The sequence below is a fragment of the Chlorocebus sabaeus genome, chromosome 8, assembly GCF_047675955.1.
Source record: "Chlorocebus sabaeus isolate Y175 chromosome 8, mChlSab1.0.hap1, whole genome shotgun sequence".
Classification (NCBI taxonomy): domain Eukaryota; kingdom Metazoa; phylum Chordata; class Mammalia; order Primates; family Cercopithecidae; genus Chlorocebus; species Chlorocebus sabaeus.
In genome coordinates, this window is record NC_132911.1 from 28,048,927 (window position 1) to 28,072,637 (window position 23,711).

The 23,711-nt window shown below is 40.5% G+C and overlaps 1 protein-coding gene across 11 annotated transcripts in view; it reads right to left on the minus strand.

Moving 5' to 3' along the window:
- FBXO16 (F-box protein 16) overlaps positions 1-23,711 on the minus strand; it is a 61,423-nt gene that overhangs the window by 21,303 nt on the left and 16,409 nt on the right. For 9 of the 11 annotated variants that reach the window (XR_005235254.2, XM_007962045.3, XM_037983631.2 and 6 more), the window contains 4 exons: positions 23,496-23,531; positions 13,054-13,260; positions 6,363-6,527; positions 2,242-2,474 (listed from right to left, as the gene is read on the minus strand). Coding sequence is in view for 10 of the 11 variants with exons in the window: in XM_007962045.3 (XP_007960236.3) it covers positions 2,242-2,474; positions 6,363-6,527; positions 13,054-13,260; positions 23,496-23,531 (641 nt within the window). In the remaining variant the exon portion in view is untranslated. The remainder of the gene's footprint in view (positions 1-2,241; positions 2,475-6,362; positions 6,528-13,053; positions 13,261-23,495; positions 23,532-23,711) is intronic. The other 2 variants (XM_007962046.3, XM_037983629.2) reach the window with 1 other exon arrangement.

Here is a 23,711-nt window from a genome sequence, read left to right on the forward strand (position 1 = left end):
ATAAACGTCCAAAAAGAAGATCAAAATTGGGGGACTCCCACTTTCTGGTTTTAAAATTTATTACAGAGCTACAATAATCAAAACAGTATCATACTGGTGTAAAGACCAACATAGAGAACAATAGAATGGAATAAGGAGCCCAGAGTTAAAACCCTCACATATATGGTCTATTGACTTTCATCTAAGACTCTTCAGTGGGGCAAAGGACAGTCTTTTCAACAATGGTGCTGGGGAAACGGGATATCTACATGCAAAACAATAAAGTTGGACCCCAACTTTATACCACATGCAAAAATTAACTCAAAATGGATCAAAGACCTAAACTGCAGAACTAAAATCCAAAACTCTTAGAAGAAAATGTACAGGAAAATTGCCATGACATTGGATTTGGCAATGATTTCTTGGATATGACACCAAAAATTTAGATAAATTGGACTTCATCAAAATTGAAAACTTTTGTGCCCTAAAAGATGCTATCAAGAGAGTGAAAAGTATGGGATGTCAGGTCTACTTGGGGAAATGAGCTTCAGGGTTGCGCCGTTTCATTTGTTTAATCTTTGCACTATCTCTTGATTTTTCTGTCACCAACCTGACTCCAGCTCAGTCTCTCTGGCTTGCTCCATTCCCAGGACTCTGATCTCAATTATGTGCCTCTGAAATTGGACCTCTGTGGAGTAATACCTCAGCCTTTCTTGTACCCATGTGCTGGTTCATACTGGGCTGGCGCTGTCCATCATGCCAGCAGTAGGCACCAAAACTTATGAAGACCTAACAACTAGCCAGGCATGGTGGCTCATGCCTGTAATCCCAGCACTTTGAAAGGGCGAGGTGAGAGGTTCACTTGAGTCTGATCACTTCAGTCTGGGAGTTAGAGACCAGCCTGGGCAACATAATGAGATCCCATTCTACAAAAAATAAAAATAATAACAATTTTTTAAAAGGCTTAGCACTTTTTAAAAAAGGCCTAAATCCTTGACAAATCCAATCCAATGGTCCTTGATTTGTGTTTAATTCATCTAGAAGTGAAAGGTAATGCCCTTTTACTAAGGGAAACATTTAAGCAAGAAAAAGGCACCTCCATCCCTGCACTCACCCAGCCTTCTTCTTTCAAGTACAATATTTTAATAAACAACAAAGGAGCTCCCACCAGGAAACCTCAAAGATCCAAGGCTGTTTCACATATTCCACATCTTTGGGGAGAGCTGAAGAGTCACTTTCAGCTTAAGATATTGTACTGGAGCCCTATTGGCTCTTGACAGGATGTTTCTAGGTTCTAAAGATACTCATGAAGAGATTTCTGGTGTGTTTGTCAAAGAACCAAAAATATTTTTTCTTTGTTTTCTTTCTCTCTTTCTATCTCTCTATCTCTCTCTCTCTCTCTCTTTTTTTTTTTTTGAGATAGGGTCTAGCTGTGTTGCCCAGGCTTGTCTCAAACTTCTAGGCTCGAATGATCCTCCTGCCTCAGCCTCCCAAAGTGCTAGGATTACAGACACATGCCACCTTACCCAGCTTTACTTTCAGAATTTATTTATAAGTGTATATACATACACACACACACATATATATATAGAAAATACAATCAGTAAATCTAATGAGTGTCAGGTTTCTTACCATCAGAAAAGGGAGGTACAAATACAGAAAGAATAACAGCTAGAATGAACCCTTTGGTGCTGGATTGCAATTTAATATTAAAATATTAGAAGAGGCCAGGCACAGTGGCTCATGCCTGTGACCCCAGCACTTTGGGAGGCCGAGGCATGTGGATCACCTGAGGTCAGGAGTTCAAGACCAACCTGGTCAACATGGTGACACCCTTGTCTCTACTAAAAATACAAAAATTAGCTGGGCATGGTAGCAGCCGCCTGTAGTCCCAGCTACTTGGGAGGCTGAAGCAGGAAAATCACTTGAACCTGGGAGGTGGAGGTTGCAGTGAGCTGAGATGTGGCCACTGCACTCCAGCCTGGGCGAGCGTCAGAGACTATGTCTCAAAAAAAAAAAAAAAAAAAAAAAAATTAGAAGAAGCAATGTTAAATCATTACTATTACAAAATGCAAACATACTGTAACCAATAGAGCAAATTTGCTAGTAATGGTTAGTATCCTGTTCTATTACTTTTTGCTTCTATGTACTGAAAAGCTTTTGTATTTCACAGTAAGTTCTATTTTCATCTCTTCATATACTGAAATGCCAATAAATTATTTCTAAAAACAAAGATGTTGAGAAGAGCATGGAGCTTCTTACCCTTGCCAGACAGTCTCCAAGGGGTCACAGTTGTCTAGGTAATTAAAACGAATGATATCTGTTGGATGCTTATCAGAAGATCGCCAGGGTGGAAGTGCTTTCTGCCCTGAGTTATTCTTCTTTCTTAAAGAGGAAGAGGACCGAAAAGCTGATAAAGGGGACTGTTTTTCCTCTGGAGAATTGCTCGTAACTAGTTGAATGTCAGCAATTACAAATCCATCCTTTGGGGGTGTCTAGAAGAAGAAAGTTAATTATGTTCTCAAAACACCATAATACGCTGGGTGTGGTAGCTCACGTCCATAATCCCAGCACTTTGGGAGGCCAAGGCAGGCGGATCACCTGAGGTCAGGAGTTCGAGACCAGCCTGGCCAACGTGGTAAACCCCATCTCTACTAAAAATACAAAAATTAGCTGGGCATGGTGGCGGGTGCCTGTAGTCCCAGCTATTCGCCAGGCTGAGGCAGGAGAATCACTTGAACCTGGAAGGCGGAGGTTGCAGTGAGCCAAGATCGTGCCATTGCACTCCAGGCTGGGTGACAAGAGCGAGACTCCATCTCAAAAAACAAAACAAAAAAAACACAAAACCACACTCTATAATAACAACAACAACAATAAAACAAAGAATATATTGAACGTCCTATACCATTACCATGGTGATAATGATTATAGCAGCCACCACTCCAGGAGTACTTGCCATGTTGCAGGCACTGTCTCAGGCAGTTTTCATGCATTATATTGTTTAACCTTCACAATAACTCTTTAAGGTAATCATTACTACTTCTGTTTTGCAGAAGAGGAAATAGAATATAGAAGAAACTAATTAATTTGCCCACTACTACAAAAGTAGTAAGTTGGAGGGCCAGAATTTGAATACAGAACTGTCTTGCTTCAAGCCCATATATAAGACCTCCCTATCCTACTCTTCTACCATACCATTGTCTAGTTTGTCACAACTGCAGCTAATTTATTCATAAAAAGTACACATTCCCCAAAAAAAGTACTCCAGCTCTCATGACCTCTAACACATAGAAACAACTTTGAGTTGTAGAGAGGTAGACTAGAAATTTTATCAATTATCAAAACCTCAACCACTCCCAAAGAATACTTCTGCTTTAATCTCCAAAACTGAAAGCCTGTCTTGTGTCTATGAAATTCATAATGTTTTTATGTGGTTGTAGCCTAAGGAAAGTACTACTGGTATGTTGAGAGGCCACTAAGGGCTTAATTTTTGTTCATTAAGAGATTAAGGAAGCTTTGCTTGGTAAATCAGTTTGCTTCCATTGTTGATGAAAATCAAGAAATTCCTCAGTTCCTCCAAGCATAATCAGTTAGTTTCTCATCCTTGTTGCAACAGCTCTTTGTATACCATTCTATTGGATAACGCTTAGTACTCAGTGTTGTAATTATTTGTTTATTTTTCTATGTCCTGGGCTACTAGACTAGGCTCTGTGAAAGCAGGGTTGGGGTCTTTCTATGTTTAGCACCTAGCTCACAACAGTGTTTAATAAATATTTATTCAGGCTGGGCGTGATGGCTCATGCCTGTAATGCCAGCACTTTGGGAGGCTGAGGAGGGTGGATCATGTGAGGTCAGGAGTTTGAGACCAGTCTGGCCAACATGGTGAAACCCCGTCTCTACCGAAAATACAAAAAAATTAGCCAGGTGTGGTGGCGCATGCCTGTAATCCCAGATACTTGGGAGGCTGAGGCAGGAGAATCGCTTGAACCCTGGAAGCAGAGGTTGCAGTGAGTCGAGATCGCACCACTGCACTCTAGCCTGGGCGACAGAGTGAAATTTGTTTATTCAATGAATGACTGTAACCTAGAAGCAGATTAAGAAGACATTTCATATTTATAAAATTGATAGCTCATTATTGGTTTAGTATTCAGTATTTTGTGCAAGTCTTGTTCAGAATGGACATTCATTTCATTTCCCTGAGCTTATATTGAATTAAATCTGTTTTTGCTGGAAGAGGTCTAGTTTAATACTGCTGGGAATAAATAATATATGATAATAAAAAATAACTTCGGGGGAAATTTTAGGCATAAATGCTAGTAGTCATATGTAAAAAATCATTAATTCTGTATAGTACAAAATGCTTACACTTTAACAAAATAGGTAATAGTGAAACCTGTGATAACTTATTTGTATTAAGTAAACAAAATTTTTGTTCACATCGCCTGGAGTCTTTTTGAGAATTTTCCTAATCATGAATAGATGTTGAATTTTGTTAAATGCTTTTGTTTGGATATATTGAAGTGATCATATATCTTTCCTCTCTTTAAAAAAATATGGACTGCTTCAAGAATTTGCATGTCTTCTCTGCATCGTTCCAATTTTAGTATATGTGCTGCTGAAACATGCACTTTTTTCTCTTTTATTTCGTGAATTACGTTGATTTTTTTTTTTTTTTGAGACAGTCTTGCTCTATCGCCCAGAATGTAGTACAGTGGCTCGATCTCAGCTCACTGCAATCTCCAGCTCCCAGGTTCAAGTGATCCTCCTGCCTCAGCCTCCTGAGTAGTTGGGATTACAGGTGCATGCCACCATGCCCAACTAATTTAATGTTTTTTTTTTTTTTTGAGACAGAGTCTTGCACTGTCACCCAGGCTGGAGTGTGGCACAACCACAGCACACTGCAGCCTCAACCTTCTGAGCTCAAGTGATCCTCCCAACTCAGCCTCCAAGTAGCTGGAACTGCAAGAGTGTGCTACTGCACCCAGCTAATTTTTAAATTTTCTGTAGAGACAGGGTCTTCCTATGTTATATAAGTTGGTCTCAAACTCCTGGCCTCAAGCAATCCTCCTGCCATGGCCTCCCAAAGTGCTGGGATTATAGGCATAAATCACTGTGCCTGGCCCCAAAGTCAGTTTTATACACACACACACACACACACACACACACACACGTATATATATATATAAAACTCACAACTTTTCATTTTACTAGTTGGTTAATCACTTTTCTCTCCTCTGTTCCTGAACAGCCTGAGCTTCCACTATTGCTTCCTGAGAATGAGATGCAGGAGAAGTCTCACTAGGAAAGGAGTCAGAGCTACGGGAATTTTCAAGAGAACTTTAAAAATTCTTCACTTAAAACTCTCCTTTTAAAAGAAATCCTCATGGGGCATACCAACTACTGAAATCAGAAAGACTTTTATCATTGCAATTGTAACAATATTAATTATGCATAGTTTATTACTATATTAAGTGTAGATGGAGCCTATTTCAAGAAAACACAATAAAGCCTAAACTGAAATAAGCAAGCTAGGAGTTGACTGTTCATATTTCAAAAGGATTCTCCAATTTTAACAGGATTCATTGCTGTTTTTTTCACAAGCTTTAATACCCCTGTGGTTTTAAAAATCATTTTAAAAATTTAATTTACACATAATTTTTCAGGAACTCATCTATTGTACAAAATTATGCACAACTCTGCATGTGTATAGATAATACTATAAACAAAGGGCTCATAAAATTTTCCCATAAATTATCTCATTAGCTGGGACTATACGAATGAATATAAGCATTGGTTAGAATGCATAGGAAGCCACTAGAAAACATTATTCTTGAATTATTTACTTTTTATTAATATATGTAAATACTCTACATGGCTTAGTTCCTAGCAAAAACTAAGAATTCTAATATGCCCATGGGGCCCTTCCCTGATGACTCATTTATTAGAAAACTTTTCCTTATAAACGATACAAAAATAAACTTCAGCTCACCTGGTACAATCACAGAAAATTTGAATGAGTAAAGTAAAACTTGAAGACCCATAGGTAACAAATACTTCACATTACCCACAGAGTTCCCATGTAAGAACCGTCTGATGTCACTGTCAGAGACACAGAAACCAGGGACCTGGACAGAGAAAAAAGTTCCATGGTCCTAACCGCCTGGATGCAACTGTGGTTTGGGAGTGGCAAATGAGGGCTCTCAACTAACATGAATGTCTTGAAAACAACTATCAAATCTCAGGAAAGGAGAATTTTGAAATCATAGTATATGTCCTTTGAACTACCTCCCTTCCCCAATTTCCAATCTGATCCTTTATTCTTAGTTCTAGAATTTGCAAAGAGTCAATGTTTGCAAGCTTGCGACTTTTTGTCTAAAATTCACCTTAGGCTTGGTAACGTGAAGTTCTTTCACCATTTGAATATAGTGCTTCTTCCAGATCCCCTGCTCAAAGGGAGTTGGAGAGAAATTGATGTACCAGTTAAACCGTAAACATTTCAGCATCCAGAGCTGATCCAGCTCGGCTAGGTTCTTCCAATGCCAGCACACCTGGAAAAACAATTACAATTAAACAAAACCAAATCAAACAACCCCCTCAGTTTACATGCCCACTTTCTCTAGGTTTTGAACTGTCATCCTGGGCCTGAGATAACTTTTTTTGTCCTTTGCCTCCAAACCATAGCTTAAATGGTTACCTCCTACCTGAAGTGTTTCCTACCCAGGCAGATTTAAAGTAAATTAGCATTTGCTTTAAATTCTAATTCAGATTTAGAATCAGAGTCAATTAATATTTATGGAGCACCTATTAATTATCTTCATAGCAACCTAGGGAGGTAAGTACAATTATTACTCTCATATTGCCAATGAGGAAATTGGGGCTCAGATAGACTTTGGAACTTTCCAGAGGTTTCTAAAGGTCATATAAAAGTTGTATAAGGATTATATAAACTTGGGTCTGCACTTTATTTATTCTTTTCATGGTGTGCTTCCTTTTCCCTCCTACATTAGTCTGTTTTCACATTGCTGATAAAAACATACCAAGACTGGGTAATCTATAAAGAGAAAGAGGTTTAATGGACTCATAGTTCCATGTGGCTGGGGAGGTCTCACAATCATGGTGGAAGCCAAAAGTCATGTCTTACATGGCGTCAGGCAAGAGGGAACGAAAGCCAAGCAAAAGGGGAAACCTTTATAAAACCATCAGATCTCATAAGAGTGACTCACTACCATGAGAACAGTATGGGGGAAACCATCCCCATGATTCAATTTTCTTCCCCTGGGTTCCTCCCACAACACGTGGGAATTATGGGAGCTATAATTCAAGATGAGACTTGGGTGGGGACACAGCCAAACCATATCACCTCCATTCTTTCAATTTCACTAAATATAAATTTTATAATGGAATATAATCACTGATACCATGTGATGTATAGAGCCTTTAGGAGTCCACAAAGCATAAAGCATTTATTCTGTACATACCAGTTCCAGAGCATTATGGCTAATCCCACCCATCCAGCAAATGGCAGAGACTGCCCTACTATGTGTAGCAATATTTATAATAATTTACCCAAGGGTTTGAATAAGTCTTGCCAGAAACTAGGATCAAGTTCACATATAAAGCTGAAACGAGGGATTCAGTGTCTTTGTAAGAGTTGCAAAGATGACATATAACCTTCAAGCCCAAATTTCACCCTTAGAAAACTGGCCTCTTTTTCAATATTAATTAAATAATTAATAATTTTTGAGTGCCCCTTCACCCCCAAAAGCCAACACTCCGTAATGGCCTTGCTGTCCATACACTTATTTTTCTATCCCTCTCTGCCTCCCCACTTCCACTCACCATTTATTGAGTTCCTCCTATGTTTAGTATTGTTTTATGTGCAGAAGATGAGATGTTGAGGAAAGAGTAGGGCACAATTAGAAGAAATAATAAATTCAGGAAAGGTTAGGGAAGGAGGAAAAAGTTAAGGGGATTTGATAGAGCCCTACAGGCAGCAACAGAAATCACATTTAGTTTGTTTGACCCAGAAATGAAACACCAACCTCATTTCCATATGGTAAATTCACTCAGAATTCAATGGGGAGATGGAGTTTTTGGGAAAGGGAAGGGGGAGAAAAGTCTCAATTTTCATTCCTTTTCTCCTTATTCTTCTTCTTCTTATTTTTTATTTTATTTTATTTTATTTTTTGAGACAGTTTTGCTCTTGTTGCCCAGGCTGGAGTGCAGTGGCGTGATCTTGGCTCACTGCAACTTCCGCCTCCCGGGATCAAGCCATACTCCTGCCTCAGCCTCCCGAGTAGCGGGGATTACAGGCATGCACCACGCCTGTCTAAGGGTTTCTCCTCTTCTTTAGATCATGTTTTGACCTGAGTACTTAAGTTGTTTTTCTTCCCAAGGCAAATACAGTTTTTGTTTTTTGTGTTTTTTGTGTTATTTTGTTTGTTTAAAGGTAGAGAGGAATGAAGAGAATTGAAAGGTAAGAGCTTTCAAATCTACAAGACATAGTTCCTCCACAACCTTCCATCTTTTTAAAACAGCAACGACTTTATATGGTTTACTTTAAATTGAGCTGAAGAATGATGGTCTGTGTCTTCCCCACAGTGAGTAGTGAGAAGAAATTATGACTTATAGTGCATACAGATGATAGAACTAGCTATTTCAAATAACATTTCCTTCTAATAATAATATCTTTGTGGAAAATGAAAAATTCTGAGAAGTTTAACCCATGACCCCATTAATCAGAGATGACCATTATTGACAACCTGGTACAGTTCTTTTCCTTTCAGTCTTTATTTGAAGTATATACAAAAGAAAATCAGGAAACCCTATATACAACTTAAAATATTTTTTCATTTTAAATATTATAGCATCTCTGTTCTTCCAAAACATGTTTACTAATGGTTGCATAATAATACATCATAGGTCAGTTGCAGTGGCTCAAGCTTGTAATCCCAGCACTTTGAGAGGCCGAGGCAGATGGATCACCTGAGGTCAGGAGTTCCAGACCTGCCTGGCCAACATGGCGAAACCTTGTCTTTCCTAAAAATACAACAATTAGCTGGGCGTGGTGACACGCGTCTGTAATCCCAGCTACTTGGGAGGCTGAGGCAGGAGAATCGCTTGAACCTGGGGGGACAGAGGTTGCAGTGAGCCAAGATCGAGTCATTGCACTCCAGTTTGTGAGACAAGAGCGAGACTCTGTCTCAAAATAATAATAATAATAATAATAATAATAATAATGCATCATATATGGCTGTATGATACCCTCTTATTACTGGGCATCCAGATTGCTATATTCTTTTAAAAAGTCATTTCAGGTCAGGTGTGATGCCTCACATCTGTAATCGCAGCACCCCTGGAGGTCAAAGTGAGTGGATCACTTGAAGTCAGGAGTTTGAGACCAGCCTAGCCAACATGGTAAAACCCTGTCTCTACTAAAAATACAAAAATTAGCCAGACATGGTAGCGCATGCTGTAATCACAGCTACTCGAGAGGCTGAGGCAGGAGAATTGCTTGAACCCGGGAGGCAGAGGTTGCAGTGAGCCGAGATTGTGCCACTGCACTCCAGCCTGAGCAACAGAACAAGACTTCATCTCAAAAAAAATCATTTTTGGAATAGGTATGTGCATATTAATACCAAATTCAAAGAAACAAAGGAAGACCCTCTCCCATCACTATCCCCCAGTCACCCATTCTTCTCCTTGGATGAGACCACTGTTACCAGTTGCTGGTAAATAATTCTTGAATATTCTAGGCGTATAGTAACAAACATATATATATTTTTGAGACAGGGTCTCACCCTGTTGCTCAGGCTGGAGTGCAGAGGCATGATCATAGCTTACTGCAGCCTTCAACCCCCAGGCTCAAGCCATCCTCCTGCCTTACTTAGTTTCTCAAGTAGCTGGAACTCTAGGCACATGTCACCATACCTGACTAATTTTTTCTTTCTTTCTTTCTTTTTCTTTTTTTTTTTTTTTTTTTTGAGACAGGGTCTCACTTTGTGACCCAGGCTAGAGTGCAGTGGCATGATCTCAGCTCACTGCAGCCTCCTCCTCCCAGATTCAAGCAACCCTCCTGCCTCATGCCCCGCAAGTAGCTGGGTGCAGGTACAGGTGTGCACCACCACACAGGGCTACTTTTTGCATTTATAATAGAGATGAGTTTTCACCATATTGGCCAGGCTGGTCTCAAACTCTTGACCTCAAGTGATCTGCCCACCTTGGCCTCCTAAAGTGCTAGGATTATAGGTGTGAGTCACCTCCGCACCTGGCTGACCTAAGTGTGTTTTTTTTTTTTTTTTTTTTGAGATGGAGTCTCACTCTGTCGCCCAGGCTGGAGTGCAGTGGCCACATCTCGGCTCACTGCAAGCTCCACCTCCTGGGTTCACACCATTCTCCTGCCTCGGCCTCCCGAGTAGCTGGGACTACAGGTGCCTGCCACCATGCCCGGCTAATTTTTTGTATTTTTAGTAGACATGGGGTTTCACTGTTAGCCAGGATGGTCTCAATCTCCTGATCTCGTGATCCGCCCACCTCGGCCTCCCAAAGTGCTGGGATTACAGGCATGAGCTGCCGTGCCCAGCCTGACCTGGCTAATTCTTAACTTTTGTAGAGACAGGGTCTTGCCATGTTGCCCAGGCTCTAGAGTACAGTGCTGCAATCTTGGCTCACTGCAGCTTTAAACACCTGGACTCCAGCGATCCTCCCACCTCAGCCTCCCAAGTAGTTGGGACTATGGTCATGGGCCACCACACCCAGCTAATTTTTGTATTTTTTGTAGAGATGGGGGTCTCATCATAATGCCCAGGCCAGTCTCAAACTCTTGGCCTCAAGCATTCGCCAGCCTTGGTCTCCCGAAGTGCTGGGATTACAGGCAAGCCACTGTGCCTGGCTGTATATAGTCTTTATTCTTTTCAAAATGTGGTAGGACAGTTCTACACCTCTGTTTTTTTTGTTTTGTTTTGTTTTTGTTTTTTTACCAATGACATATCTTGGAGATAGTTGCAGTTTATTTACCCAGTCCCTCCTGGTAGATATTTTCATTGTTTCCAACCTATTGCTAGGACAGACAATCGTGCAATATTCTTATACAAGTGTGGCTTTTACCACGTTGCAGGATACCCATCAGACAAATTCCAAGAAGTGGAACTGCTGGGGCAAAGGGAATTTTTATTTGAAATGTTAACACTGCCCAATGGTTCTCCATGGTGGTTACATCAATTTATCTACCAGCAATATATGAAAGTTCTTGCTTTCCCACATCCTTACCAATATAGAATATTATCATTTAAAACAAATCTCAATCTGAGTCATTAAAGATGGCATGCCAGAATGAGGCTAAGCATCTTACATATTCTAGAGACATCTGCATTCCTTTTTCTCTAGATTACTTGTTCATTTCCTTTGCTCATTTTTCTCCTGGGTTTTTGGTCTTTTTTTTTTTTTTCCTTAATATAGATTTATAAGAGCTCTTTAAAAAAAAATAAAGAAATTAGCCCTTGCATGCAATCGATTTTTTTTCCCTGCCTACTGTTTGGATTTATTTATAGTGTTCTGTTCCATGAAGAATATTTTAATTTTTATAGTCACAGTTTAAAAACCTGCTTTCTTCATTCTTGCTCATGATACAAAAAATGGAGAAAGCAAGATTTTAAATTGTGTATTTTCTTTTAAGACTTCTGGATATGATGGAATACTGACATCCTTTCCTGTTTTCTTTGAGGACTTTAATGGTTTCCTTTGGTTTCATCTGTCTTTTATCCTACTCAACTTTTTTTTTTTTTTTTTTCCAGAGAGTTGCTCAATTGTCCCTATACCGTTTATTGAATAATACATTTTTTTTTTGAGACAGAGTCTCACTATGTTGCCCAGGCTGTAGTGTAGTGGCACAGTCACAGCTCACTGAAGCCTCAACCTTCTGGGTTCAAGTAATCCTCCCACTTCAGCCTCCCAAGTAGCTGGGACCACAGGCACACGTCACCACACCCACCTAATTTTAAAATGTTTTGTAAAGATGAGGTCTCCCTATGTTGCCCAGGTTAGTCTTGATCTCCTAGGCTCAGACAATCCTCCCACCTTGGCCTCCCAAAGTGCTGGGATTACAGGTGTGAGCCACCACACCCAGATCCATCTTTCCTCCTGCATTCATTTTCTTAATTTTAAAAACTCAAGTTAACATGTCACACATATATGAATGCACAGTGGCGGGTAATTTCCAGTCTTGCCAGACTCTATGAAAAGACTCAACAAAATGACTACCAGTTTTATATCTAAAATAATTTAACTTCACTTTAATGCAGGACGGAATTACTTGTAAAGGAAAAAAATAATAACAATCACCTCCTTTTCCAAGGCCTGTATGAGCACACCTACCCACTTGGATCTCTTTTAGTCTCATTCTCTTTTGTACATATCTCATTAGGTCCTTATTTTGAGCTTTTTTATTCATGAATGACCTGCGCTGTACAATTGAGGACTTTATTGCAACTGAATGCCGTACAGCATAAGACCATCCTGCTGACGAACCATTTCTTACATGTGTATGTAATTCCCCAACTAGCTAATATCTTTGTTGTATACTAATATGGCTTATACTTTTTTCCCCATTTGAGTTCTAAACAGAGTTGGACACAAAGATGGTGAAGGTTAATACAAATGTACGCTATACTGATCTTCCCATCTCTTTCTTAGTTTCGTGTGTGTGTGTATGTATGTGTGTGTGTGTGTGTGTTTGTGTGTATATGTGTGTTTGTGTATGTATATGTTTGTGTTTATCTGTGTGTCTGTGTATATGTGTGTACACATGTGTTTGTGTGCATATGTATTTGTATATGTATATGTGTGTATGTATGTGTGTATGTGTGTATATGTGTATGTGTTTGTGTATGTATATTTGTGTTTATGTGTATGTGTGTGTGTGTTTGTGTGTATATGAGTGGTTGTGTGTAGGTCTGTGTTTGTGTGTATGTGTGTATATGTGTGTGTGTATGTGTGTGTTTCCCCTTAACTACTTCTAGTTTCAAGTTTCCTAAGGCTGTCCTCAGAAAACACCACATACCCCTTCCTTGCCTTTACCTGTGCACAACGACAAAGGCTCCGGGGGTCCAGGAAAGAAAAGATGTATAAAGATAACACCCTTGGAAGCTTGGTTGTAAAGTCCAGGGCTTCTGCTGGAATTTTCTCTTGAAGCTTTCGACAGCAGAACTTTTGCTGGGACAGCGAGCAGCGCTCCAACAGGCCTGTGAGGATTCTTCTTCTTTGAGAGTCTGTCCATTTGTCAAACTGGAAAAACAAAAGAAAGCAAAATGTAAAAAGCTCCAGGTTTAGTCTGATAGCAGATTCATTACAAGTAAGAGATGACAATGGCACAGAAAGGGAGTTTAGTAATTTATTTCTAGTGCAAATCAAGTATTTATTTCCCTAATCAGCAAATTCCATGCTTTGCCACCTGTCTTCTCTCACATTTATATGGGAGCATGTGCATGACCTAAGTGTGTACACAGAAGTGCATGTGACCTCAAAACTTACAGTCACATATGAACAATAAATTGGGAGCTGCCCATATTCATAAACTGAGAATATATCTGCTTATAAAAGACAATTTTAAGGGAAAATAACTGCGCAGCTCCTCCCCGCAAATAGTTTCTGCATTATCCCATCAGTGCTTAAAACGGCAGGACCAGAAACAAACCCTTGTATTCACAATTGGAGATAAAGTATTACAAGCAAGTATCGCTGAGAAGGAAAGTATATTGGGGTCAATTCTCACTAGTATGTAAATGACTGATATGATCGGAGAGGATGTGTTGGTAAAGGAGGACTTGAAGAGAGGAAGTGAATGCCAAAGGAAGCCAGGGTACGTCCAACAATTGGCTACCTCACAATTTTCCTCAGAGATTTCCCTGAACAACACCCAAAATCAGGGAATGACCAAGGATGAGCACCTTGGGACTGCCCAAAACCAAAAGAGAGGAAGGAAAGAACACCTACCAGCTCAGTGAGCCACTTCACTGGAAGTCTAAATCTATTTTCTTCTCTGGCCCATTGGGGAAGAGAAAATAGGGAAGTTTCAGCTGGCTGTATTTTTGTATATTATTGCATTTCAGAGATAGATATTCAGTACAGTTATAAATAGATTTTTTTTTTTTTTTTGAGATGGAGTCTCGCTGTGTCGCCCAGACTGGAGTGCAGTAGCGCAATCTCGGCTCACTGCAACCTCCACTTTGTGGATTCAAGCGATTCTCCGGCCTCAGCCTCCTGAGTAGCTGGGATTACAGGCATGAACCACCGCACCTGGCTAACTTTAGTATTTTTAGTAGAGACAAGGTTTCACCATGTTGGTCAGGTTGGTCTCGAACTTCTGACCTCGTGATCCAACCACCTTGGCCTTCCAAAGTGCTGAGACTACAGGCGTGAGCCACCGCACCTGACTATAAACAGAATTTTATAATCTGTTTATAATCATTTAGTCGTAATCATAAAATACACTGACTACCTAAAAAGGCATGTAAAGGAAACATTTATTTTTTGCAAGCCTTACAACAAGTTAACTTCATTATAGTTATACAATATATTTTAAATTTAATTTGATTTTTTTTTTTCTTTTTGGCTTCTCAAGGGTCAACTTGATTTTTTTTTTAATTAGTAGTGTTAAAAAACAAAATGTCAACAAATTGCGTTTAAAGATCTAATTGGCTTTTATTAGCGATTCATGAATCAGGCAGCATCCCATCAAAAGAACAGATAGCAGGTCCTCAGAGTTGAGCAGAGGAGGTTGGTTGGCTTCAGGGTTGGAAAAGGGTTGAAGAAAGCAGAAATAGGCCCAGTGCAGTGGCTCATGTCTGTAATCTCAGCACTTTGGGAGGCAGAGGTAGGAGAATCTCTTGAGCCCAGGAATTCGCAACCAGCCTGAGCAACACCCCATCTGTACAAAAGAATAAAAAGTTAGCTGGGCATGGTGGTGTACAACTGTGGTTCCAGAAACTCGGGAGGTTGAGGTGGGAGAATTGCTTGAACCCAGGTGGTGGAGTCTGCAGTGAGCTGTGGTCATGCCATTGCACTCCGGCCTGGGCAACAGAGAGAGACCCTGTCAGAGAAGAAGAAGAATAATAATAAAGTAAATTTTAAAAAAGGAGAAATAAGGAACAAAAAGTGGATTGATTATTTCAGAGTTACTTTCCTTATAAGATTAACACATAAGACTTTCTTATGCCAGTTCAGATAAACTGGGACCCTCCAGATTGGTGGTTGTGAATCTCCTGTTTTGGGTTTGTTTGTTTGGTCCTGTTTTTCATTTTTAATTTAAACTGGCCCTTTTTAAAGTTCAGTTTGATTACGTGAGAGTGCCTCCGTTCCGGGTTGGTTTGGTCTGTTGGGGCCTAGTATAGGAGCTCAGTCCAAAACAATGGCCTTCCATAAATTTTAACAGTAGAGGCTCAGTGGCTCACGCCTGTAATCCCAGCACTTTGGGAGGCCGAGGCCAGTGGATCACGTGAGGTCAGGAGTTCGAGACCAGCCTGACCAACATGGAGAAACCCCGTCTCTATTGAAAACACAAAATTAGCTGGGCATGGTGGTACATGCCTGTAATCCCAGCTATTCAGGAGTCTGAGGCAGGAGAACTGCTTGAACCCGGGAGGCAGAGGTTGCAGTGAGCCGAGATCGTGCCATTGCACTCCAGCCTGGGCAACAAGAGCAAAAACTCCGTCTAAAAAAAAAAATTAACAGTAGAATAACAGTAGAAATACTTCCTAATTAAAACTATCCACTATTATAGATTTATTCAATGACCCACAAATCTCACTTTGGAGACTATCACTGTGGTGGGGCGGAGGGGGATCCTAAAATGAAAAAACAGAAACTTTAACTGCAAAGACCACAGGAATAAAACTGATTCATATGCGAGTGTTCCCTGACTTCTAGCCCCGTTTCTATACAAGCCATATCTCCAACTCCCATAAAAGGAGACTTCTGGCTGGGTGCAGTGGCTCACGCCTGTAATCCCAGCACTTCAGGAGGTCGAGGCAGGTAGATCACAAAGTCAGGAGATCGAGACCATCCTGGCTAACACGGTGAAACCCCATCTCTACTCAAAAAAAAAAAAAAAAAAAAAAAAAAAAAAAAAAAAATTAGCCAGGCATGGTGGCGGGCGCCTGTAATCCCAGCTACTGCACTCCAGTCTGGGCAACAGAGCAAGACTCCGTTTCAAAAATAAATAAATAAATAAAAGGAGACTTTTTTCCCAGCTCTTTCGGATGGGTTCTCAGGAGAATGAGTAGAGAGAAACCAGGCCAGAATGGCTAAGGCCAGAGGAACTGGCCCCAGAAGCTGAACTGATCTATGAAATAAAGAGCCAAAAAGAAGGTGAGAAGAGAGAGAGGGAGAACAGTTTGAAAATTGGCGTGATGGGAGTCACAGAGGTGATGGTAGCCTCTACAGTAGCTAGTGTGGGAGGGCTCGGGAGTGAAGGAAGATTGGAGGAGTATGGCTATGAGTTTTGAACTGGATTTCCTGTTTTCTTTGAAAGAGACAAAATGAAGATTGGAATTCATTTTATTTATTTTTTATTTCATTCTGTTTTTTTAGAGACAGGGTCTCACTCTGTCGCCCAGGTTGGAGTACAGTGGTGCAATCCTAGCTCACTACAGCCTCAACCTCCTGGGCCCGAGGAATCCTCCCACCTCAGCCTCCTGAGTAGCTGGGATGTGCCACCACATCAGGCCTGGAATTCATTCTAAAATGACATTTGGGCAGTGCTATGTGAGTCTGGCGAGGCTGAGCTACGTTGAGACCCAGGATGATTATGGGCACAAAAAATTTTCATAAGATATTATGGCTGCCACAAAATCAAAGATAACTCAAAATGCCTAGTAGTAGGGGATCAGCTAAACAAACCATAATATAACAACATGACAGGGGAAAGCAGGGCATTATGGGTTGATGGTGGGCTTCAGAATAAGACAATTTGCTGTCTCACTCCCAATATTCTATTAGTTCTTTTACTCATCAAAAATATGTCAGCCTCGATTTCTTCATTTATACATTAGAGATAATCACATCTACCTCGTAGGGTGGTTGAGAGGATTAAATACAATAATATATGTATAAAATTCCTAATAGAGTACATGACTCATTGTAGACATGGCAGCTACTATTAGAAAATGTCACAGTGATGTTAAAAATAATATGTATGTGGGTTAAGTAACTATAAAAAGAAATGCGCATAAAATTACCATGTTTGTACATTGACAAGGATGGAAAGTGCATTTAGAATAAATGAGGCTAACTCATCCACTTTCCTGCTGCCCTCAAAAGAGAATGGGCTCACGTTGCAGAATGAGTGATTTAACACAAATATAAAAGAACATTAGGATTATAAAATACTGAAGAAATCTATAAAAGAAAACATTAAAACACTTTCTCTAGCGATGAAAAAGATAATTACATTGGTTCCTCATTTATTTCCCTGATTACAATGGTCAGAGGTAATTTGTTTGGCTTTGATAGGTGTTCTTTGCCTCAAGGGATTTTCCTTTCCAATTATGTTTGCTTAGGCCAATAGAAAACTAATTTACATTCCTTGAACTACCAACTGAAGAAGGTTGGGAGATGACTCAGAAGAATGCTGAACAGTAGGGGAAAATCCCTTTAGGATTTAGAAGGTGCTAGAAATAATCCAAAAAGTACATAATCCATGGAAGGGTTAACTGTACAGGAATTCAGTTATCCCCCACATATCTTGCGTCACCTCTCAAGGAAAAATACCCCTTACTGAGTAGCCAGGGACCTCATGTATGAGACTAGGGCACTGTCAGGACCATTATTCTCCTATTCTAGCATCACGTACGGTACCTTGCTTCACGATTCATTCCTGAACGATGCCTTTTTAAAGGCTTTCTTGACTCAATATAACTGTGCACATCCTATTTTTAGAGTAGTTGTTACAAGGATTCTTGCTGCCATTTCAGGAAGTGAGAAGGTTGCTGGGGTGATCAGGTTCCACCCACCTCACACTGAATGGCAAAAAGAGGGTGGGAGGGAGATAAAGAGAGAGGCTTGTGGCAAAAAGAGTGTGGGAGGGGGATAAAGAGAGAGGCTTGTTTTTGCTGGCTTATTCGTTATATTATCTCTTCTGGTTGAGTTTCTGAGTCCTATTATCAAAAATTTAATTTCACAAAGTATAAATACGTTTTTGTCTTAGAAGTTTCAAACAGGGCCGGGCGAGGTGGCTCACGTCTATAGTCCCAGCACTCTTGAGAGGCCAAGGCGGAAGGATTGCTTGAGCCCAGGAGTTCAAGACCAAAACCAGCTGGGCAACACAGCGAGATCGTTTCTTTAAAAAAAAAAAAAGTGCTATGCTAGCATATGCCTGTAGTCCCAGCTACTTGGGAGGCTGAGGTGGGAGGATCACTTGAGCCCAGGAGGTAGAGGCTGCAGTGAGCCGAGATCACGCCACTGCACTCAAGCCTTAGCTACAGAGCAAGACTAGGTCTTGAAAAAAACAAAAGTTTCAAGCAGACACATATAGAATCAACAGAATAAAAAATGAAAAGCTTCTTTAACACTGCTCCCTATCAAATCTCACTTCATCTCCCAGAGATAACCACGGTACAAAAGTTTGATGTTCATGCATTTCCTTTTTTTCTAACTAAAAAAAAACAATTTTTAAGGCTGGGCATGGTGGCTCATGCCTGTAATCCCAGCACTTTGGGAGGCTGAGGCGGGCGGATCACCTGAGGTCAGGAATTTGAGACTAGCCTGACCAGCACGGAGAAACTCCGTCTCTACTGAAAAAAATTTACAAAATTAGCTGGCCATGGTGGCGCATGCCTGTAATCCCAGCTACTCGGAAGGCTGAGGTAGGAGAACGGCTTGAAGCCAGGAGGAGGAGGTTGCGGTGAGCCGAGATTGTGCCATTGCACTCCAGCCTGGGCAACAAGAGCGAAAACCTGTCTCAGAAAAAAAGAAAAATTGTTTTCAGAGATAAGGTCTTGCTATGTTGCCCAGGCTGGAGTGCAGTGGCTATTCACAGGCATGATCATGGTGCACTACAGCTTCAAACTCCTGGGCTCAGGTAATTCTCCTGCTTTAGTCTCTGGATTAGCTGGGACTTGAGGCGCACACCACCATGCCTAGAAGATGGTTATGCATTTCTACACATTCACATACACACATATCTCCATCAAGTTGCAGGTAGTGAAATAAATTAGAGTATACCCATCCCAGCGAATACTATGTAGCGGTTTAAAAAATAAACAAAATGGGCCGGGCGCGGTGGCTCAAGCCTGTAATCCCAGCAAAACTTTGGGAGGCCGAGACGGGCGGATCACGAGGTCAGGAGATCGAGACCATCCTGGCTAACACGGTGAAACCCCGTCTCTACTAAAAAATACAAAAAACTAGCTGGGCGTGGTGGCGGCGCCTGTGGTCCCAGCTACTCGGGAGGCTGAGGCAGGAGAATGGCGTAAACCCGGGAGGCGGAGCTTGCAGTGAGCTGAGATCCGGCCACTGCACTCCAGCCTGGGCGACAGAGCCAGACTCCGTCTCAAAAAAAAAAAAATAAAATAAAAAAAAAATAAACAAAATGGCCGGGCATCGTGGCTCAGGACTGTAATACCAGCACTTTGAGAGGCCAAGGTGGGTGGATCACAAGGTCAGGAGTTCGACACCAGCCTGACCAACATGGTGAAATGCTGTCTCTACTAAAAATACAAAAATTAGCTGGGCGTGGTGGCACACGCCTGTAATCTCAGCTGCTCAAGAGGCTGAGGCAGGAGAATCACTTGAACCTGGGAGGCGGAGGTTGCAGTGAGCCAATGCACTCCAGCCTGGGTGACAGAGTGAGACTCCATCTCAAAAAATAATAATAATAATAATAAATAAATAAACAAAATGTAGCCACACATGTCCTGATATGTAATGAACTCCAGGGCATATTGTCTTCTCATTCTGTCATAGTAGGATGAATACAGCATTTTTTGTTTACTCAATTTACTACTGATACCATTACTACTGATACCTTTCCAGTAGGAAGAAAGAAAAAGGAGGAGGAGGAGCAATATCTTGGTACATGCTTTTTCATGCCTTTTCATGTTCTGAATGAATAAATCTCTAGTATACATAAATATAGAGGCTCAAAGGGTACGTGCATTTAAAATTTTAACAGATCCTGTCAAATGGTCTTTAAAAGGTCTTTACCATTTTACATTCCCTCCAAGTGAGTTTAAAAGTATCTTCCTGCTCTCTAGTGAATCCTTCCTTACAGGGTATATTATATATATAATATATATAGTGAAGAGTTATATATATTATCTAATTCTTCAATTTTTGCCATACAGGCAAGGAAGAGAGAATTTGGGAATTTCATTGTTTTCATTTGCATTTCTCTGATTTTGGTAAAATTGAGCATATTTTATATGCTTAGTGTTCATTTATTTTTTAAATATTCCTCATTCTTATATTAGCCCATTATTCTGTAGGGACATTTGTATTTTTCTTATTGACTTGTAAGAACTCTTTATATATCCTGGATATTAATCATTTTTCTGTCATGCAATTTGCAAAATAGTTTTCCTTGTTTCTCTTTTGAATTCTAACTCTGATTATGGTTGTTTCCAGCAAGTTAAAAGTGATGTCATCTACTTTATTAAAATAGGTTATGATATTACTATTATTTATACTAGCAACAGAGCAGAAGCTGAGAGAAAATCTGAGATTCTTTCCCTTTTCACTTCTCCTGCTGTGTTCTCTCTCAATTTGGGAGGCAATAGCCTTTTCTAACAGAGATTGAAGGGCAGAGATTTGAGAGGAAGGGGATTACGTAGTAGCATGAAACAGCAAAGTAGAAGAGCTTTTCAGTTTCTCTTGATTATTTTATTTGCTGTTGTACAGAACATTAGACAGAACCATGTGCAAATAAATGAACAAAAATTGCCAAATTCTATGGCCAAATATGAAAACACTTCCAGACTGTCTATCATTGAATACAATTCATATTACATTTTATCTCTCACTGTCTAGATTCTTTTTAAAAAAATGACTTCACTTCTAATACTAAACTTTAAAACTAAGACAGTGCTGGATGCCTACAGTGAAAATTCCAAGCAATGCTAAGTAAAAACACTGGTACCTTTATTTCTCCTTCTTCCCTCCTTCCCTCCCTCCCTGCCCACCTCCTTCCTTTCTCTCTCTTACTTTCGAAAATGCATTTCTTATGTTACTGTCTTGAAGTCCATGAAACACACAAAGAAAATCTAAAAATTAAAATGGAGACAGAAATGTAAATAAAGTAGAAATATCTCCCTTAAGCCTCATTCACTGGGTTTTTGCAGGGGTACATAGGCTACCATATGACTTAGTGATTTTAAGGAATAAGTTTGTTTGGGGAAAGGAGAAAAACAAGAGACCATTATTTATTGATTTAGAAAATATCTGTTAATGCCTGGTAAGCATCGAGGTACGTAAAACGAAAAACAGGATAGAAGCCAGCCCTGCCTCCGTAGATTATTCTCTTGAAGAAAGAAAATAGAGAATCTCAAAAAAAAAAAAAAAAAAAAAGCCCAGAGATGGATATTTTGATCATCATCCAGGGATGGCCATTGAGACTTTGTGTCCCTCCTTTTGAGGAACAGATGAGAAAGTCCTAGTTTTTGGTGAAGGACAGTTGTATCTTGTTAGGTAAAAACATAAACATTGTTACAGTTCTTGTATGAAAGTGTCAGGATCTATAGAAGGGTATATATGAATGCTGAGTAGCCAAATGGGTAAACCGTGCTGGTTACTAAGTTATTGTCCCTCAGATCCAAATTCATCTTTCTATTTTGGGGTTTGTTTGTTTTGAGACATGGTCTTGCTCTGTTGCCTAGGCTGGAGTGCACCAGTGCAACAGCTCACTATAGCCTTGAACTCCTGGGCTCAAGCAATCCTCCTGCCTCGTCCATCCCAAGTAGCTGGGACTATAGGAATGCACCATTACACCTGCCTAATTTTTTAAATTATTATTTTTGTAGATATGGGGTCTTGTTATGTTGCCCGGACTAGTCTCAGACTCCTGGCTTTAAGCTCTCCTCCTCCCTCAGCCTCCCAAAGTACTGGTATTACAGCCATGAGCTACTGCACCTGACCCGAATCCACCTTTCTATGCTCTACTTTGTGAGCATAGAAGGCAGGATCTCTTGGGTTGGGCATGTGGTTCACACCTGTAATCCCAGCACTTTGGGAGGTCAAGGGTGATGGATCACCTGAGGTCAGGAGTTTAAGACCAGCCTGGCCAACATGGTGAAACTCCAGATCTACTAAAAATACAACAAACTAGCCAGGCGTGGTGGTGGGCACCTGTAATCCCAGCTACTCAGAAGGCTGAGGCAGGAAAATCACTTGAACCCAGGAGGCAGAGGAGGTTGCAGTGATCTGAGATGGCGCCATTATACTCCAGCCTGGGCAACAAGAGCAAACCTCCATCTCAAAAAAATAAAAGAAGGCAGGATCTCTATCACCATATTTCTCCTTTGACAGCTGGCTCCCGGATAAATGCTGCCAATGAGGTGGAAGGTACTAGAGGGAAACTGAGGGACGAGAAACTTACTCCTGCTTGGTTGCTGTTCCTATCAGGATCACCTAACTCTTGACCCTGACAGTAGCCATTGATTCCAAGGTCCAGTTTTTTTTTTTCCATACACCTAGAACCATCATGTTTTGCCAGCTGTATCAGAACCAGTTGGCTGTGATGTCATCTGCTTTATTCCATAGAAATCTGACTTCCCTATGGTGCTGAAGGTCTTCCCTCTGAGCTCCCAGTACCAGGAAAGCTGGTGGTAGCTAATTCCCACAGTTCTATCTCCCTGAAACCTCAGCCTTCCCTTTCTGTCTCTTCTGTTCTCCAATATTTGCTTAACCAATCCTTTTCATTTAATTATGTCTGTTAAAATAAGATACGATTTCTGTTTCCCTGACCAAATCCTAACTGACACTTACAGAAAGCACCTGTCATGCTTCTCAGGAAATGAGGAAGCACTCCCTTAAAACCAAGCTGAATTCTCTGGGCTCTGTGATAATGCTACAGACTGAATGTTTATGTCACCCCCAAATTCATGTTGAAATCTCAACCCCCCCAGTGTGATGGGATTACGAGGTGGGGCCTTTGTGAAGTGATTACGTCATGAGGGTGGGCCTCAAGAAGGGGATTATTGTCCTTATAAAGGAGACCCCAGATAACTCATTCCCCCTCTTCTGCCATATGAGGACACAGTGAGGAGGTGACTGTCTATGAAGAGAGGCCTCAGCAGACACTGAATCTGCCAGCACCTTGATCTTGAGCTTCCTAAGCCTCTGGAACCATGAAAAATAAACATCTGGGGTTTTTTTCTTTCTATCCAAGTTGAGTAAAAAAATGCCTGTTATTTGTAAGCCACCCAGTCTGATTTTTTAAAAGCAGCCTGAAAGATGAAAACAGATAACATAACATAATGCAAAAACATTATGTTTTTAATATAAATATAAGCTATATTTTAAATGTTTACCCATTTGCCAAGCAGGGCTCTTCTTTCTTCAAATACCTACAATAAGTAAAAAAGAACATGGTAATTTCATATATCATAGTTCAAAATACCCATTACAAGAAAGATATCACTAAGGGATCTGTGAATAAACATTCATTGTATCAACTGAATATAAAAAGACAGATTTTACTCCTGAGGTTATGTATTTTTACCCTGGGCAAGGTTTCTCTTTTTTTA